We start from the raw sequence: 18,115 nt of genomic DNA, 5'->3' as shown, positions 1-18,115 counted from the left end.
CCAAGATTCCATCCCCAGCTCCAAAACACAGAGTATAATAGGAATTAGGTGTGCCTAGTCACAGAATACATATGTCCTATAAAGTCATTTATAAAAAAGTGACTTTTAAACAAATATGGTATGTGGGGAGGGGTTGTGTAACCTGAACTATTTCCCCAATTTCTTCTGTTTAAAACTATATCTCATAATTCTATTACTGTTATTTAGTATATAAATTGTATTGCTTTAAAAAATAGCTTTAAAAAAACCCAACTATAACACCCCCCCCCAAAAAAAAACTAAGGAAGATGTAATTATGCTCTGTCACCGCCAGAGGGCGGTGGAAGGATTTCTGACCTGGTGGGCACTAGGGTTCTGCACCCTAGTTCTCTGGGGCAGTCCACGACTAGGCAGAAAGTGGTTCTGTGGTTAATCCTACTAAAAAGCAGTATTTCACAAGGAGAACCAATTCTTCTCAAAAAGAAACATGTACATGTCCTGATGTACTTTTACGAGTTTTGAACAAGAATACTTTCCAACTACGGCCAATTCTGTGAGAGCTGTGGCAGGTACTCATCATGTGCCTGTTTCCAGTGGGGGCCTTAGAGAACAAAAGAGCCGTATGACTCCTTCTCAGGGAGACACATAGACTGCTAAGTGAAAGTTTATTCCCAATGATCAAGGAGGAATTTTCCTTTTGAAGTGTGTCATTATATGTACACACATGTATGTATATACCTGTGTGACATGTATATATGCCCCTGTGAAGCTTCCCTTTCAGGGGACATTTTCAGCCTGATCTCTGACCTGGAGTTTTGTGTAGCACACAGACAGATGTCACTGTATTTAACTGTCCCCTAGGGCCTTTAAAAAGATGGCCACCCTTGCCACATGCGCCAATGGTCAGCTTGATACAATCTAGAATCCCAGGAGACAGTCTCCACGAGGGACTGACTGTCTGGATCAGGGTAGCCTGTGGGAGGCTGTCTCTGTTACGCTGATTGATGTGGGAAGACCCGCCCCTGTGGGTGGCACCATTCCCAGGCAGGCCATCCTGAACTGTGTAGAGTGGAGGAAGTGAGCTGAGCACAAGCAGGAGAGTGTTATTAACTCTTTCCATTCTGCTTCTTTGCTGTAGATGCAAGGTGACTAGGTGTCATGTGACTTCTGCATAGGCTGCACCCTGGGAACTGTGGGCTAAAATTAACCCCTTTTCTTCTAAATTGCTTACGCCAGGGTGTATTGTCATAGCAAAAAGAAACAAAACTGAGATGGTATGCAAGTGAAAAAAAGAAAATCCAAACCTCTCATATCAGACAGTTGGGCTTCTCTTTGGGGTGTGAGATGTGCGTGAGTGTGGAGTGTGTTTAAGTGGAAGTAAAGAGCTAAAGAGATGTAATCAGGATACGGGAAAGGCCAGCTTTGGAAAAGCACCAATGAGGTAAAACACACAGAGTAAAAAGAACACATTGTGAGTAAACATCTTATTTTATGTATGTTTTCACCTGGAGAACCACCCTGATCATGCTACTGAACATTTTTGTCACCTTCATTATTTCTGAACTTCTTATACACAAAATATTCCAGAATGTTCGTTTGTTCTTGACATCTTTCATTTAGTGTAATTTCCGTGAGACTTATGTTGTATAGTGTATGGAACACGAGTAGTTATACTTTATTTTTCACTGTTCTGTAATATTCCTGAGTATGAATATACTTAACTGTTTATTCATTGTACTGTTGATAAATATCTGAATTGTTCTGATTTTAGCTACTATAAAATTGCTTCAAACATTCCTGTGTCTTTCAATGACACATGCATTCACTTCTTGGAGATAGACCCAGAAATGGTATGTTTTTCTGGGTTGCAGAATACATACGTGTTTAATTTTAATAGAAATTGCTAGAAGGTTTCCCCAGTGTGTTGTGCAAGAACTGTGACACTTTTGTAGACTCCTTCTAGAGGAGAAATCATTCACATCCTGATTGGTGGGCTGTAAAGGTTTTCTGTTTGTCAGACAATGGAATTTGGAATATAAATTTAACAACTTGATTGAAATCCTGGGCTCAAAAATAGGATTTGATCACAGTCCTTGAATCTTTTTGAGTCAGCTAATGAAAACCAGATTTCAGAAGAAACACGGAGCAGAAGGCCTGGCCTCTCGTCTCCGACATGCCTTCCTGTGAGCCCACCCTCAGGGTCCCAGTCATTGAGCAACTTCTTACCAACACTTTCCTTCCAGATTTGGTGAAAAAAGCAAATATGGTGTGGAAGATGTTTTCTTGTTCTTGAGGGATGATGCAGGGGGTTGGGTTCCTCTGGAAAGAGCAGTTGCCCTTTTCTTGGCTCACCTGGAAATGGAGAGCGATCCGTGAGAGCCAGCAGGCTAAGAACAGGTCTAGAATCATCCAACACAGCAGCAGAGCACACGTTCTCTTTGCTACCATTCTCCAGAAGGCAAGCGTGTTTTGTGAGACAGGATCTTAACTGTGTTTCCCAGTCTGGCCTTGAGCTCCTGGCTTCAAGATATCCTCCTGCCTCAGCCGGCCTAGCAGCCAGGACCACAGACAGGCTTATGCCACAGCTCTGGCTGAGAAGTGTTTGAGGCCTAAGTTTGCACAGAAAATGTGGCTATTAAGTCCTCAAACCAACAGCCCTAAGCCTCCACATTCTGCTTCCCAAGCTCATTTACATAATTCCTTTCAAACAGGCATTTAGGAGGCAAAGAAGTTGAAGTCCCTTGCTAGCAGAGTTAAGAGCCCTGGTCTGGAGCTCATGCCTTCTGGTACTGTAGGTCCATCAGAATATAAATGGGGCTCATGCATGGCCCACTGCTAGAAGTTTTTAGAATGCTCCATGGAGCCCTCAGGACACTGTAAAACCCCTTAAGATCTTGAGAGGTAAAAAGGGCATCAAGAATTGCTCTGGGTCCTCATTTCTGCTCCAACTGGAGCATCAGCCACATGGTTGGTACCTGAGATTTGGATATGTGGACTCTTGCTCTTTCCTCTTTCAAGTATGTGGGACTCGCCTTGCCCTGCTTGTCCCTTGAGTGAACAGTACTGACAGGCCCAGAGAAGACAGTGAAGACCCCCAGCCCTGGCCATCATTCCACACAGCTGGTCTCTGTCTAGAAAGGCTCAGAGCCTTGCAGGACAGACACGCTAACCCTCACTGAAGTCAGAAGTAGGCAAAGGGTTCCTCAGTGCTCCGAAAACTGGTGCTTGCGGTTCCAGGCAGGGAGAGGAATCTGATTGCCAAGCCATCCTAGCTGGTTTCAAACAAGAGCCCCTGGTGTGAGAAGATGGTGCTGACATTGGCCACAGGTGCCAACAGAGAGGGGCGGGGCTGGGGGGCTGAGACTGGCAGCCAAGGGGTGAGAAATAACTAGGCCTTGGTGTCAACCTGGAAGGGCAGAGTCACAGCTCAGAACTCAACTGCTTCCTCCAAGGGCATCTCTGGGGTGGCATGTAAGCAGGGAAGTGATGGTCAGGCCATCTGATGCCTTGTGACAATCTGCCCTGGTGGAATGTGGAGACAGGAAACAGAGTGAAGCCTTGTGGATGAAAATCTTGGCTGTTGCACCCTGACTGTGGTTATGTGGGAATCATTTTAATCAGGAAATAACCGCTTTTCTGGGAGGCTCAGGGTGGTCTTGTTTCACAAGAGAATGAAGGCTCCCGGGGTCTCCATAGGGTCTGATCTGGAGCAGCTAAAATCCAGCCACTCAGTTCCTGACCAGGGTCACTACAGGGAGGCATTTTTCTAGACAGGATGGGTAGGTCACAGCCACGGACAGTAACACCCGAGACCAGCTTTGAATGCCTTTTGCATTTTAACATTTGATTCACAACAGTCCCATGGGACAGGGCCATTTCTAGTGTCATTTTAAAGATGGAGATACAGGAAGAAGAGGAAGGCAGAGCAGCAGTACCCCTGAGAGCAGGCCACACCCCAGTACCCACAGCCCAGCACGAGGGGCAGGGGTCAAGGATGAAGTGTGGTGGGAGCCAGGGAGGGCATTCGTCCATCCTCTTTTTACCCAGAATTCTTCACGGTGACTCATTTGGCCACTGAACCCCCCCCCCCCCCCCCCCCCCCCCCCCCCCCCCCCCGCCAAAGACTGACTCCTAGCCAGCCCATGGGAGGTGTCAGTGCCTGCAGCTGGGAGGCCAGGCCATTCTGTGCCGTCTCGGGGTTGGAAGGGGAACAGAGCACCCCGGAATGTTGTTTTTGGATGGCAGTAGTTCCCAGATCAGGCATTCCTTGGCCTTGGCTGACAGATAAGGGACTTGAGGTCTTAGGCTCAGTGACTTGTCCAAGGTTACGTGATTGGCTGTGAGCAGCAGCCCGCAACCAGTGAAAGGAACTCAGAGAGCAGATACTGTCCCTCACACACTCTCTTATCCTGCTTCCCCTCCCCCTCCCCTCCCACATCACTAGTCGCAGCACCCCACCCCCCCTTCCTCCCACCTGCCCCCAAAGCTTTTACATATGAGAAAAAACCCAATTCTTATCTTCTTGGCTCATTTCATTTAACATGGTAGTCTCCAGTTCCATCCTTTTCCTGTGTTTGATATAGTTCACTCATCTTTAAGGTTGAATAAACCTCACTGTGTCTATATAATACAACTTCTATATCTCTGTTGATGAGGTAGGTTCTATAATTTGACTATAGTGAATCATGTGGCACATTTTAAAAATGTATGTGCCCATGTTTGTGTGCGTGTACAAGTGCATGCAGAGACCAGAGGACAACCTTGTCATCCCCCCCAACTACCATCTCTCTTCTCTGAGACAGAGTCTCAGTGGCCTGGAACTCACCAGTTAGACTAGATAGCCTGGCTGGTGACCCCCAAGCATCGTCCTGTCCCCATCTCTTCAGCACCAGGATTACAAATGTGAGCCCCCACACCCAGGCTTTTATGTGGGTACTGGGGATTGTTTATAGGTGAGCATTTTACCCCTCTGAGTTGCCTCCCAGCCCCATAGACACACATACACTCTCTCTTTATTTGTTTTTTGTTTGTTTGTTTTGTTTTTAGGCTTTTTTGAGACTGGGTTTCTCTGTGTAGCCCTGGCTGTCCTGGAACTCACTCTGTAGACCAGGCTGGCCTTGAACTCAGAGATCCATCTACCTCTGCCTCCTGAGTGCTGGGATTAAAGATGTGGGCCACCACTGCCCAGTTACACTCTTGAATACTCAGTGGCTCTAGTCCAGCTCTATCGCCTCACAGCCATGGCAACTTGGGTCTCTGGAGTCTTGTTTCCTCATCCACAGAATTAGCGCAGTGGCCTACATAGTTACTCCTACGAGCTGATCCCATGTTTCTATGATCACATGCACATCTTCCATGGAGCATGGGGGCACCTAATATTTTTGTAAAAATACTTCTTTGTGTACGCGTGAGTGGAGGGAGGCGTGTGTGCCCTGGTGCATGTGTGAGGTCAGAGCTGATTCTTTCCTACCATGTGGGTTCTGGGAATTGAACTCCAGTCACCAGGCTTAGCAGCAAGCATCTATACTCACTGACTCATCTTCACAGCCTGGGTCACTTTATCTTCTGTTTTGTAGACAAGCAATTGTTGAGACCCCACCCTGTGTGCTGGTTAGTTTTGTCTAAGTGACACAAGTTAGGATCCCTCTGGGAAGAGAGAACTTCAGTTGAAAAAATACCGCTATCAGATTAGCCTTGGGCAAACCCATCAGGAATTTTCTTGACTAATGATTGATGTGAGAGGGCCCAACCCACTGTGGGCAGTGCCATCTCTGGGCTCGTGGTCCTGGGTGCTTCATGGCTGAGTGAGCCATGAAGAGCAAGCCTGGAACAAGACTTCTCGGTAGCCTCTGCATCAGTTCCTGCTTCCAGGGTCCTGCTTGAGTTCCCGCCCTGATTTCCTTCACAATGGACTGTGAACTGTAAACCCTTCCCTCCCCAAGTTACTTTTGGCCATGGATGTTTATCAAAGCAAACTAGAATGCCCTCAACTTGACTTTAATCATTTCTCAAAATCACCGAAAAATAAAGCATCCTCTTCCATGTCACACCAAGCCCCACTGTGCTCATGTTCAACAGCCTCATCTTTCACTGGCTGAGGGCCCTGTGACCTCTGCTCCTTGCTCACCTCTGCCCACTCATTCTCATACTTTCCCAGACTGCTCCAGGCCAAACACTTCCCATGACAGGGCTGTTCCTCAGCAGGACCCCTGGGAGTCAGGGGAGGTCCATGGCTACTGGAATTTGTACAAAGGAACTTACCAAACCCACAACCAGGGACCAGAGGACATGGGGCCCATTGTTGAGGCTGGATTCTGCTGAGGCAGTTATTGAGGGTTCTCTGTTGTTATCTACCCCCTCAAAACCCTGACCCCAAAGAAAACACTGTGTAAGCTGAAACCAGGAGATGGTGGTGATGCAGGAGCCTTAAGAGCCCATGCTGTGGAGGCCAAGAAGACACGGCTATCACATGGTGGGACAGTCATCCTGCCATGGGTCTTGGTGGGGGCCTGGGGAGGAAATCCAGGGAGAAAGGAAGAACAAAACCTGAAGGTGCACACAATAGCCTTGAGTTCAGCCTGGGACAAGTGTCAGATGAAGGCAGGAGGGTTGGCCTGAGCAGAGGACTCCTGCTGCGGTGTGAAAGTGCCCCCCACATTCACAGGTTGATGTACCTGGAGATGAGACCTCAGAGAGGTCACAGAATTAATCCATTCAAGTACAGTGGAGCTGGTGGGTCATCATGAGATTGCTGTCTCTATCTATCTATCTATCTATCTATCTATCTATCTATCTATCTATCTATCTATCTATCTATCTATTTTTGAGACAAGGTCTCACTATGTAGCCCCGACTGGCCTAAAACTCACGCTGTAGCCCAGGCTGGCCTTGAATTCACAGAGGTCTACCTGCCTCTGCTTCCTGAGTGCTGGGGTTGAGGTTGTGTGCCACCATGTATGCTAAGACAGCGGTCGTAACACATGGCCCCTCACCATCATTACTCTGTAACATGAAGCCCTCAGGGGCCCAGCACTGCACCCTGGACTTTGTAGCTCCCTAAGCCATCTACCACACAAATCTCTGTTCTTTATGCTGTTTTCCACTTTGCACAACAAAGCAAGAGCCTTGTGAGCAAATCTTAGGAGCAGGCTTGTTCTGTAGAAGGATGCGGGAGCCAGGGGAGACTCTGACCAAAGGGGAGGACGTGTGGTCTGAGGTGTGTGGATTAAGCTGCCTCAGCACCAAGGAGTCAAGTCTACTCAAGCCTGTAGTATACACTTCTTTTTCTTTCCTTCCTTTCTTTTTTCTACAGAGCTCTGGCTGGCTTGGAACTCACGATGCAGACCAGCCTAGCCTTGAACTCACAAAGACCCACCTGCTCCTGCCTCCCGAGTGTGCACCAAGACAGCTAACCTGCTCATGATCATCTTAACCATGCATCTGAGCCCCGGATGCCCCTTTGTATCAGCTTTAGCCCACTCTCCTGATCACATACCGGCTGGCTGGGGTGTCACAGAGAAGGTCATCGCAGTGTACCTGGCTCCACATCTCTGGTGCACGGTCAGCGATAGGCAAGTGGAAGCCTGAAGGAACTGAGCATCACTCAAGAGCCCTGTTTGGAGTCACCCTAAGTGCAACAGGGTGAAGTGGACCTAACGGTAGCCGAAAGCTGCTTTGAGGATGCAGCACAGGAACATGTGTCTCCTGTTACCTCATGTCTGTCAGCCCACATTCTGCTCCCTGTGACTTCCCGGGCCACTTTTTCCGTATCACATTACATAACCACAGCTGATGGCGACTGAGTAAACATGACCAGCCCCACGACTTAACTGCTGGGCCTCTCTGAATTCTCTGGATTCTCACGCCCTTTGAGGTGGGAAGCCCGGAGAATGTTTTGAATGCCAGCTCTGCTAATTCAATTACCAACTACCTACTCTGGGAATGGAGAGCTCAGAAGACATGGTGACCCTATCCATCAGGAAGGGCTTACTGTGTTCCATAGTGGTTGTGGTGACGCTCATTTTAGGAGTCACTAAAATGCCTGAGAAATTGGTTAATTACACCTGACCTCACATAAAAGAGCCAATTGAATTCTGTTCCATTCAGCAAAAAGTGAACTACGTTTATATTCTTGTCTCTCATTTATATCTTGTATTAAATTACATTGCTGTGAATGACTACCAGGTGTTTCTTGGTATTGCCTGATGAACAGTAAAAGATGACATTATTTTCCTAACACAGCCTAAGATTTACATACTCAGTGTCCACTTCAAGCCTAATGGTACCTCAGACGCAGAGAGTCAGACACTCAAAATCACCCCTGATTTGTTCTGCCTTTCCAGCTGTGACCGGGTGGCTTAATGCAAGGCCAGAGACCAAAATAACAGCCATGGTAAGTTCCTGATTGTGAATGCACCCAGCTTTATGTTACCCATGTCTTCAAAGGTTGAGAACACAACTTCTGAGTGTCAACGTCCCACCATTCAAAGGCAATGGGGTGCTCAGCCATGGATTCTTATACTTTGGTGGAAGACTCCTTACATATCAGTTTGGCATGTGATTTTGTGTATGTGTGCATTTACACATTCCTATACACGTACATGTGTGTCATTGCATGTATGTGTGTGTGTGTGTGTGTGTGTGTGTGTGTGTGTGTGAGCACATATACCAGAGGTCAAGGTCAGGGGTCTTCCTCAGTCATTTCTTCACCTTATTCTTCTGAGACATGGTTTCTCAGTGAATCTGGAGCTCACTGGTTCAATTAGAGTAATTGGCCAACATGCCCGAGGGATTCTCTTGTCTGCCTACCCAGTTCTGGGATTACTGATGCACATCACCATGCCTGCTGGGAATCTGAACTCAGTCTCTCATGCCTCTGTGCCTAGCACTTTTCTGGTGGAACCACATCTCCAGCCTCGAGTTCTGGTCTTTCTGATATTTATTTCTACATGTAGCTAGAAGTTCCAACACACAATCAGAATTCCAAAGAGGGAAGCTGTTCCCATCATCACAAGCTCCATGAGGTAAGTGGGCAGGAGGCTCTAGCGTTGGTTAGCTCTACCCCCCAGTGCTCCAGACCCTTATCAACAAGGACCTCAAACACAGTTTTGTTGTTAAAATGGAAAGGAGAAACAAAGGCATATGACAGCTGTCCACAGGAACAGCCCACTTGAAATCTGCAATGTTGGGGACAGATCAGGACCCCCAGAATAGTCTAGTGTCCTTTAATCCTAGAAAGAAGAAGACAGTAAGTTTATTATACTTATTCATTCAGGTGTGTGGCCTGGCAGCAAGAGCCTTTACCAGCTCACTGGCCCAAGAGAGTAAATTCAAAACCCTGAAAATGTCGTAACTTTGACTTCTAATAGAAAGCCATTTTCTAAAGAAAATACTTATCTTTTCAGTTGTTTCTTGATCCCCAAAGGCCACCTCACCGGAGAAAGTTGTGTTCTGTCTGTAAGGTCAGGAGGTGACTGAGAGCAGAGATGACAGAGAAAAGGAACGAAGCCATCACGGCTTCCTAGAGAGAACAGCCTCTCTGGGCGCCTGCCATCTCTTACGCTACAGAGGAATGCTTTTTATCTCCACCAGCTTTGGGGCTGGTTAGTGCAATGCTTTCACCCTCAGTCCTGTGGTGACTCTTTGAGGGTGATGAACCAACATGCTGGAGAGTCAAGAGTGCAGGCCACACCAGGCTCCCCATAAAAGAGAATTCATTTACATGTAACCAGAGAAAGGCAGGCCCCAGAGGAGGCCCGTTTCACAAGCATGGGATGGCCTTTACTGGAGTTAAAGTGATACAGATGGGAAGTAGCTTTAGAGATGAGGTGACACAGAAGAATTTCCAGATGTGGCTGGATTGTCTGCAGTGAGAGATCAGGCGTAAATGCGTTATCTGAGCACTTGATACACAGGTCAGAAATGCTTGCCTTCCACAGACAGTGAGACACTCTGGAAGCAGGACGGTCTGCTGATTTGGATAATGAACGACTCTGTCACCCTCACCCCACCCCCACCCACCGGGACACAACACAGACCCTGGAATTGTATTAGTTTGTTTAAATCCCAGTTTTAGCTCTTGGATCCCTTGACAGTAAAGAACAAAGTCCACATCCAGCCAGCTTTGGAGAATTCACTCTGCACCTGTCAGGCACATTATCTGATGATTCCCCTTCTCTCAGAAGCCTGTAACCATCTCCTGGGTCCCGTCTCCCGTCATGCTCTAGCAGACATTTTAGAGGCTCTTCAGAGGTGTGTGCACACCACGTCGGTGGACAGGGAAACTGGTAACTGCTGCACTGGGTCTCAGGTTTCAAGGACCTCAGGGCAGTCTGAGGTGTGCCTCAGGTCTAAAGTCCAGGAAATTAAAGAGGAGGCAAAGGTGGGTCCCCAACGGCCAGGAGACCATTACTTCTCGGGGACTGGTAATGCCAAGGCAATTCCTTTTGGTCAGAAGGAATTTGGGGTGCACGTGAGAAAGCCATTCCCCATTTCTTTTTTTTGTGTGTGTGTTTCTGAGGCACACTCAATTAGACCTCAGCAGGTTAAATGAGAACCATGTGTTTCTCGGCAGTGGCTGATGAGCTCTGTTTATCCTCAGTGAAGTTTCTGTTACGGACTTCTTAATAACCCATCCTGCCCGCACCAGCAAGGCTGGGGGTCACGTTGGTTTTAAGGGATGAAGGGAAATTGACTGTTTAATTACTTACTTTTAAGGTCTATTCACGTTGGGAATCAGAAAACACAAGTCACCTAAGCGGCAGCACTGCCTGCCGGCCTGCCCGATGACAGCGAGGTGTCACGGCAGCTGGAAGCACACGGCATCCAGGCTCCCTGAGAAGGACAGGCACCCCAGGTCAGCAGGGGAATGGCACTGCTGGCTTGATTTATTCCTGATGTCCACACAGTTCAAAGGTCAGCTTCTGGCCTGTACCATGTGCAGGGCTGGCTCTAGTCCCCACCTTCCAGAGTGTGTGAGTGGAGCAGACACACTGTAGGGACACACACTTTGCCTTCCAGCCAGACTCACATAGACCGAGTGCCCAGAAATGCAACTATCACTCTAGAATTCAATCAATCATCTCTAACTATTACTGCAGAATTCAAGCAAACATTTCCCTTCTTTAAAGTATGTGGCTCCTGCTGAGAAAAAAAAAATTAAACCTTATCCTGACCTATTTCTGAAACTTGGCTATGTGACTCACATCTGTACATGTACATAAAGAAGAAAAAGAGAAAAAAAAGTGGTTTAGGGCCACAGACAAGATCAGCCGATATGTAAGGGGGTTATGAGGAAATATGACTACGTAACAACTGTCCCCAGGTTTGTGGTTTGTAAGCGTTCATCAGGGTAAGTGGTTCAAACTGATTTGAAAATGCTACCTTCCTTTTGATGCTGAGACTGAAATTAAGGCAACTTCTGCTGGTGGCTGAGTGGAACTTTCCAAAATGGCTCTATTTGGGGATTCGCAGTGAATACACATCTCTCAGATTTTTAGGACAGTATGGAATACCCTCTAGATCAGTGGTTCTCAACCTTCCATATGCTGTGAGCCTTTAGTACAGTTCCTCATGGTGACCCCCAACCATAAAATTACTTTTGTTGCTACTTTATAACTGTAACTTTGCTACTGTTATGAATCATAATATAAATATCTGATATGCAGGATATGTGATATGTGACCCTGCTGTGGGATGGTCTGTATGTCAAATGTGTTGTTGATTGGTCAATAAATAAATCACTGATTGGTCAGTGGCCAGGCAGGAAGTATAGGCGGGACTAACAGAGAGGAGAACTGAGAGAACAGGAAGCTGGGTGAGAGAGACACTGCCAGCCACCACCATGACAAGCCGCATGTGAAGATCCCGGTAAGCCACAAGCCATGTGGCAAGGTATAGATTTATGGAAATGGATTAATTTAAGCTGTAAGAACACTTAGCTAGAAGCCTGCCACGGCCATACAGTTTGTAACCAATATAAGTCTCTGTGTTTACTTGGTTGGGTCTGAGTGGCTGTGGGACTGGCGGGTGACAAGGATTTGTCCTGACCGTGGGCCAGGCAGAAAAACTCTAGCTACATGACCCCATGGGGGTCAAGAGTCACAGGTTGAGAGTTGCTGCTGTAGATATATTATGGAGTGTATTGACAGCTAAGGGTCTATCTCCCAAGTCCACAGCAGAAAAAAATTACGTCTGATGGTGGTGTAGCTGATGTGGGCAGTTGTGGTAGTTTGAAAGAAAATGACCCCCAAAAGAAGTGGCACTATTAGGAGGTGTGGCCTTGCTGGAGTAGGTGTGGTCTTGTTGGAGGAAGTGTGCCATTATGGAGGTGGGCTTTGAAGTCTCATGTATACTCAAGATTCCGGCCAGTTTCTAAGATCACTTCCTGTTGCCTGCAAGATGTAGGACTCTCAACTACTTCTCCAGCACTGTCTGTCTGCACACCATCATGTCCCACCATGATAATGGACTGAACCTCTGAACTGTAAGCAAGCCACCCCAACTAAATGTTTTCCTTTATAAGAGTTGCCATGGTCATGGTGTCTCTTCACAGCAATAGAAATCCAAACTAAGACAGAAACAAACTCTTCTACTTTTCTGAGCTCACACTTTTATCCAGATACCAAATGTGGACACACACAGAAAACGGCCATGTCCTTTGCTCTCATGATGTTTTGAATCTCCTGAGAGAAGACACATATCAAATATAATACTTTTAGTGAGTGATAAAGACTGTGAAGAAAATACCACAGTGAAACGGAACCAAGAGTGGGGTTCACAGCATTGGGGTCAGGCCAGGGGAGACACCTTGAGAGGAGGCTCTACACTCAGCCCTGCATTCTGAAGCACTGTCTACATGAAAACCTGGGACGGCTTGATGAAGAAGAGGACCTAGGAATCAGATCTGGAGGGATGAGTGGAAAGGGAGAGGCTGTGAGCAGGGACAGGGGCCCCGGGAAGCACACAGCATCTTGCTCAGCAGCCTCAAAGGTTCAACATGCTGGAAGGTGAGTCAGAAGGAAGTTAGGGTAGGGTAGTGAAGAATATGGCCAGAAAGGTTGGGGTGTGTGGGGGTTTCAGTCCTTGTGGTTGGGACAATACAATGTCCTTGTTGATGTGTTGGGGTGTGTGTGTGTGTGTGTGTGTGTGTGTGTGTGTGTGTGTGTGTGCGTGTGAAGGCCAGAGGCTGATGTTACATGTCTTTCTCAATCATTCTCCACCTTATTTTCTTGAGACACAGTCTCTGACTGGATTTCTTTTTTTTTTTTTTTTTCGTGTTTTTTTTTTTTGTTTTTGGTTTTTTTTTTTTGTTTTTGGTTTTGTTTTTTTTTTTTTGAGACAGGGTTTCTCTGTGTAGCTTTGCGCCTTTCCTGGAACTCACTTGGTAGCCCAGGCTGGCCTCGAACTCACAGAGATCCACCTGGCTCTGCCTCCCAAGTGCTGGGATTAAAGGCATGCGCCACCACTGCCCGGCCTGACTGGATTTCTTACTGGAACTATCCAATGAGGCTAGACTGGCTGGCCAGCAAGGCCCAGGGACCCTCCGGCCTCCCCAGAGCTGGAATGACGAGGGCCTATCACTGGACCCTCCTCCTTTCTGATCTTTTTCCAGAGACCCTCAAGGGTCCCAGAATTACACAGAGAAGCAATCAGGACTGGATGAGTGGATGAAGTTCTCTAACTGCCAAGCCACTTCTCACCGCTGGAGCGCTGACGGCCCATGATGAGGGCAGACGGAATAATAAAAAGCAGTCTATGTTGCTGAGTTTTGAATTTTTATTTTTGGAGCCCATGGGGAAAACAAAGACAGTGCCCTAGGATAGGAGAAAGAGAAAATAACTCTAACCTTTTTTTTTTTTTTTTTTTTTTTTTTTTTGGAAAAGAAGGGGGAAGAATGATTAGGCAATAGCTCAACTTCCCTAAGAGAAGGAATGAGGCAAGTGTTTTCCATTTTAGCTAAGAAAAGGTCAGGAGGGAAATGAGAGTGAGAGAGACGGAGGCTAGTCATAACAGTGGGATTTGAGGGATGCTGGGGTGGCTTAGCAGAGAGAACTAGCTGGAAATACGGTTCTGTCGCACTGAAAAGACATCTTGGCTGCATTCTGCCCAAAGACAAGGGCTAGATCATGTAATTCCCAAAGCCACTCGGGGCAGTAAATCCCTCTCCCACTGCTGGGGAGAGGACTCTAAGCCTAGGGTTCTCCATAGAAGGGACCTCTCACCTAGAGAGCAAGTCTGGCACAGGGCAAGTTATTGAATTCCTCCAGAAGAAAGCGGAGGCGGAACGGGGCGGGCGGGAGCAGTGTGGGTTCACGATGGGGTACAGTAGCGGAGATTAAAACAGAAATGTGAGTTGCTCAGGTTTGATTTGGGTTATCTGCTGGCTTGCTTTAGAGCACCAGGCTTGGCTCGTGTACAAGCTGAACCTCAGCCTCCAGGAAGCCCACTGCAGGGAGACTTATTGCTGCAATTAGCATTCAAGCATAGCTAAACCGTAAAACCCAGGACATTTCTCACGTGAAAAATATCATTTTAAACATCAGTGTCACTGTGGACAGCCACTGCCAGAGGAACAAGTGACTCAAGGGGCAATAAAGAACTCCCCAGAGTGAACACTATACTAATGAGTACACACACAGACTTCCGTCCAATGTGAACACCATGTCAGGGCCTCGAGGGGCCGGGGCTGGCTGGCACTTTCAAGGAGAAAAATCTTACCAAGTAAGGACAAGGCAGAGAGATCACCCCACAGACATGGCAAGGCCATGGTGCAGAAAGATCTCACTACACATCCTCCCGGGGTTGCTTAGTCACCTAGCTGACAGGAGGAGTCACAGAGACCTTGCTGACGGCCACTCTGCCTTTCCTCCTGACCGTCCTCCGCCTCCTTCATTTTTCTTCATAGCATTTAGCACCAAGTGATGTGCTTGCCTTATTTTTGGCTTCCCCTCCAAGAAGGTGAGCTAGGTGAGGGCTGGGGACCATTACAGCTCTGTCTTTTATTCTCTGTAGCAACCCAGACCTTGACAAGTACTGGGTATAAAGTACTTGATGAATGAAAGGACATGTGCCTTAAAAAATATTTTCCTGACAGCCTAATTCAGCAACACCTGTCATTACTGTGTGACAGACAGGGAAACAGGAGCACATAAGTAGAAATACCATACTGTGGACCAGGATTCTCAAACAGGGATGTGCACATGAACAATGCAGGGACCTTGTTCAAGTGTAGATTTGGAGTCAGAAGTCCAGATGTATTTCTACAGATCTGTCTTCTAGATGGTGTTACTGCAGCTGCAGCTGGGCGACATCACGACAGACAGAGTGACATCATGAGGCCTTGCAGGTGGCCCTGCAGTCCAGTGGGCGGGAGTGAATACCAACCCAGGTTCCTATAACCTCAGACCTTTTGGGTATCCCTTTAACTCTTTTCTGTGCTGTTACTGCCTCACCAAGTTACGTAATCAGACCAGCTTGTCCTGGTACTTGATACAGCGGCTCTGTACTGCATTTCTCTGTGACACGTTTATTTCTCTCTGTCTCTGTCTCTCTCCCTCTCTCCTCCCCCCCCCCCCCGTGTGTGTGTGCATGCATGTGTGTGTGTGTGCATTCACATGTGTGAGTGCATGTGTAGGCCAGAGGCTGACTTTGGGTACTGTTCTTATTAGCTTTAGCTGTTAACTTAGAATCTCCTAGGAAGAAAATCCCAGTGAGGAATTTTCTAGATCAGGTTGGCCTGTGGGCATACCTACGAGGAATTTTCTTAATTGCATTAATTGAAGCGGGAAGACTCACCCTAAATGTGGACAGCACAATTTCATGGCCTGGGCCCTGGACTAATAAAAGTGAAGAAAGCCAGACGGCTCCAAGCACAGGCGAGTGAGCGTGTGTTTAGTCTCTCTCTGTTCTTGACTGTGGACACGATGACTTAAGTTCCTGTCTTGACTTCCCTGCAATAACAGTCTGTAACTTGGAACTGTGAGCCTAATAGGCCCTTCCTTCCCCACATTGCTTCTTGTCCAGATGTTTTGTGAAAAGCAACGGAGGAGCAGCCAGCACAGGTGTCTTCCTCTATCACGCCCTACCTTGTTGTTCGAGACAGCCTCTCCCCCTCCACTGTGAGCTTCCTAACTGGCGACACTGGCTGCCCAGCTAGTCCCAGGGACCCTCCAGAATCCTCACCCCAGTACTGGGGTTAAGATACATGCTGCTGCACCAGCCTCTACGTGGACGCTAGGACTGAACTCGGGTCCTCATGCTTGTGTGGCCATCTCCCCAGCTTGTGGTAAGTTCCTAATAACATACATTTAGTATTATTATCTTAACTCTAATAGCCCCCTGCCAGAACCCAAATGGAGTAGATGGTGCTTTCATTCACATTACCGGAATGGGGAGGGTCTACGATAATGCTGAGACCATGGCAATCCATATCCACTCTTACAAAGTCAAACAAACCTTTAGCTGAGTAGATTACAGTCTCTACAGGCTTATATTTAAAGTTTGACAGTCTCTCTTCCTGTCTTTCATACTTGCTGTATTCATGGGCATATTCACGATTCTTCATCTGAGCCAACAGTGTGTCAAGTCTTTTGATCTTTGTCAGCTCAAAGATTAAAACCTCATTTTGCTCTGAATTCAAGGGAGGTTGACCATGCTTATTTGCCACTTAAACTTCTCCTGTGGATTTTCTGTCTAGCCCCACCCATTTGTATGATTTTTGGCTTTTTCCTTGTTATTTTGAAAAATAAGAAAGGAATCACTTACCTACTAACTATGTTGCAAATATCTCCCCCCAAACACCTCTGGGCTTTGTTAATGAGGTATTCTGATGCTGCAAATGGTTAACATTTTTAGAGATTCCTATCTGTGGTGGTGGTTTGAATGAGAAATGTCTCCCATAGGTTGTGGTATTTGAACACTTAGCTCCCAGTTCGAGGCACCGTTTGGGAAAGTGGTGTAGCCGTGTTGGAGGAAGTGCATCATGGGGGCGGCTGGCTGGCTTTGCCAGCTTGAACCTCGCCCACTCCGGTTCTCTCTCTAGTTTGAAGATGTGATACGCCAGCTTCCTGGCGACCCCCCCCTCACCCGCCCCCGCGCGCGCCTTCTCTGCCATTATGGACACTGAAACCCTAACAGATTCTCTCTTCCGTAAGTTGCCTTTGGCCATTTTATCACAGCAACGGAAAAGTGACTGATATCTGCCAATCTTTTCTTCGGGATTTGTCACTGCCTCAGAAGATGGGCTTCCCATTCAAAGATTATGAAAATATTCAGTACTTTTCATGCTTAAAAAAAGAAAAAGCAACCATATAGCTCGAATTCACCTTTTCATCTGCAATCATACGGGGTTTCTGTGATTTCTTCCCAAATGGATAGACAGCTATCTTTACATTGTTTACTAAATGGTTTTTACACAACCTCCACCTTTGGGAGCTACCTTTTTTTTTTTTTTTCTGTCCCTTCTCCATATCCTCTTCCTTCTGCAGCCTCAGGGGTATGCAAGCCTCCCAGAAAGAACACAGGGTCTTGGAGGCTTTGACAATGGGTACTCCTAAGAGGAGCAAGTGGGGCTAGCACTAAGCTAACTGTCCTCATTGGCTTTCCTTGTCAACTAGATACAGTCTAGAGTCATGTGAGAAGGGAGTCTCAACTGGGGGTTGTCAGCCTATGGGGGACTGTCTTGGTTAGTAACTGATGGAAGGGCAGCCCACTGTGAGTAGCACCGTTCCATGGAATGGTGATCCCGGGCTGTATAAGGAAGCCAACTAAGTATGAAGCCAGGAATGAGCGAGCCAGCAAGCAGCATTCCTCCATGGTTTCTATGTCAAGGTCCTTGTTTGACTTCCTGTCCTGATTTCCCTCAATGATGGACTATGACCTGGAAGTATAAGCCAAATAAACCTTTCCTTACCCAAGTTACTTTTGGTCAGAGTGTTTTATCACAGCAACAGAAAGAAAACTAGAACACTACCCAAGTGCCCTGAATGAAATCCCAATTCCATTCAGAGTCCCAGAAGGAAGTGGTAGGAACGTCACGACCTTCGCCAGTCACATCTGATCTGGGATCTGAGTGATCTCAGGTCCCATAGAGCAAGAGGGGGATGGGGCCAGTCACTACCTTCACTTCCGGAAAGCA

At 47.2% G+C, this 18,115-nt stretch overlaps 1 protein-coding gene across 1 annotated transcript in view; it reads right to left on the bottom strand.

Moving 5' to 3' along the window:
- Itga9 (integrin subunit alpha 9) overlaps positions 1 to 18,115 on the bottom strand; it is a 311,746-nt gene that overhangs the window by 30,582 nt on the left and 263,049 nt on the right. Inside the window, exon 24 of the mRNA XM_059268864.1 lies at positions 2,206 to 2,331. Within this exon, the coding sequence (XP_059124847.1) occupies positions 2,206 to 2,331 (126 nt within the window). The remainder of the gene's footprint in view (positions 1 to 2,205; positions 2,332 to 18,115) is intronic.

Source organism: Peromyscus eremicus, chromosome 7 (assembly GCF_949786415.1).
Source record: "Peromyscus eremicus chromosome 7, PerEre_H2_v1, whole genome shotgun sequence".
In the NCBI taxonomy this organism is placed as follows: domain Eukaryota; kingdom Metazoa; phylum Chordata; class Mammalia; order Rodentia; family Cricetidae; genus Peromyscus; species Peromyscus eremicus.
Note: the sequence above shows the minus strand (reverse complement) of the source record. Positions and strands in the feature narration are given on the sequence as shown.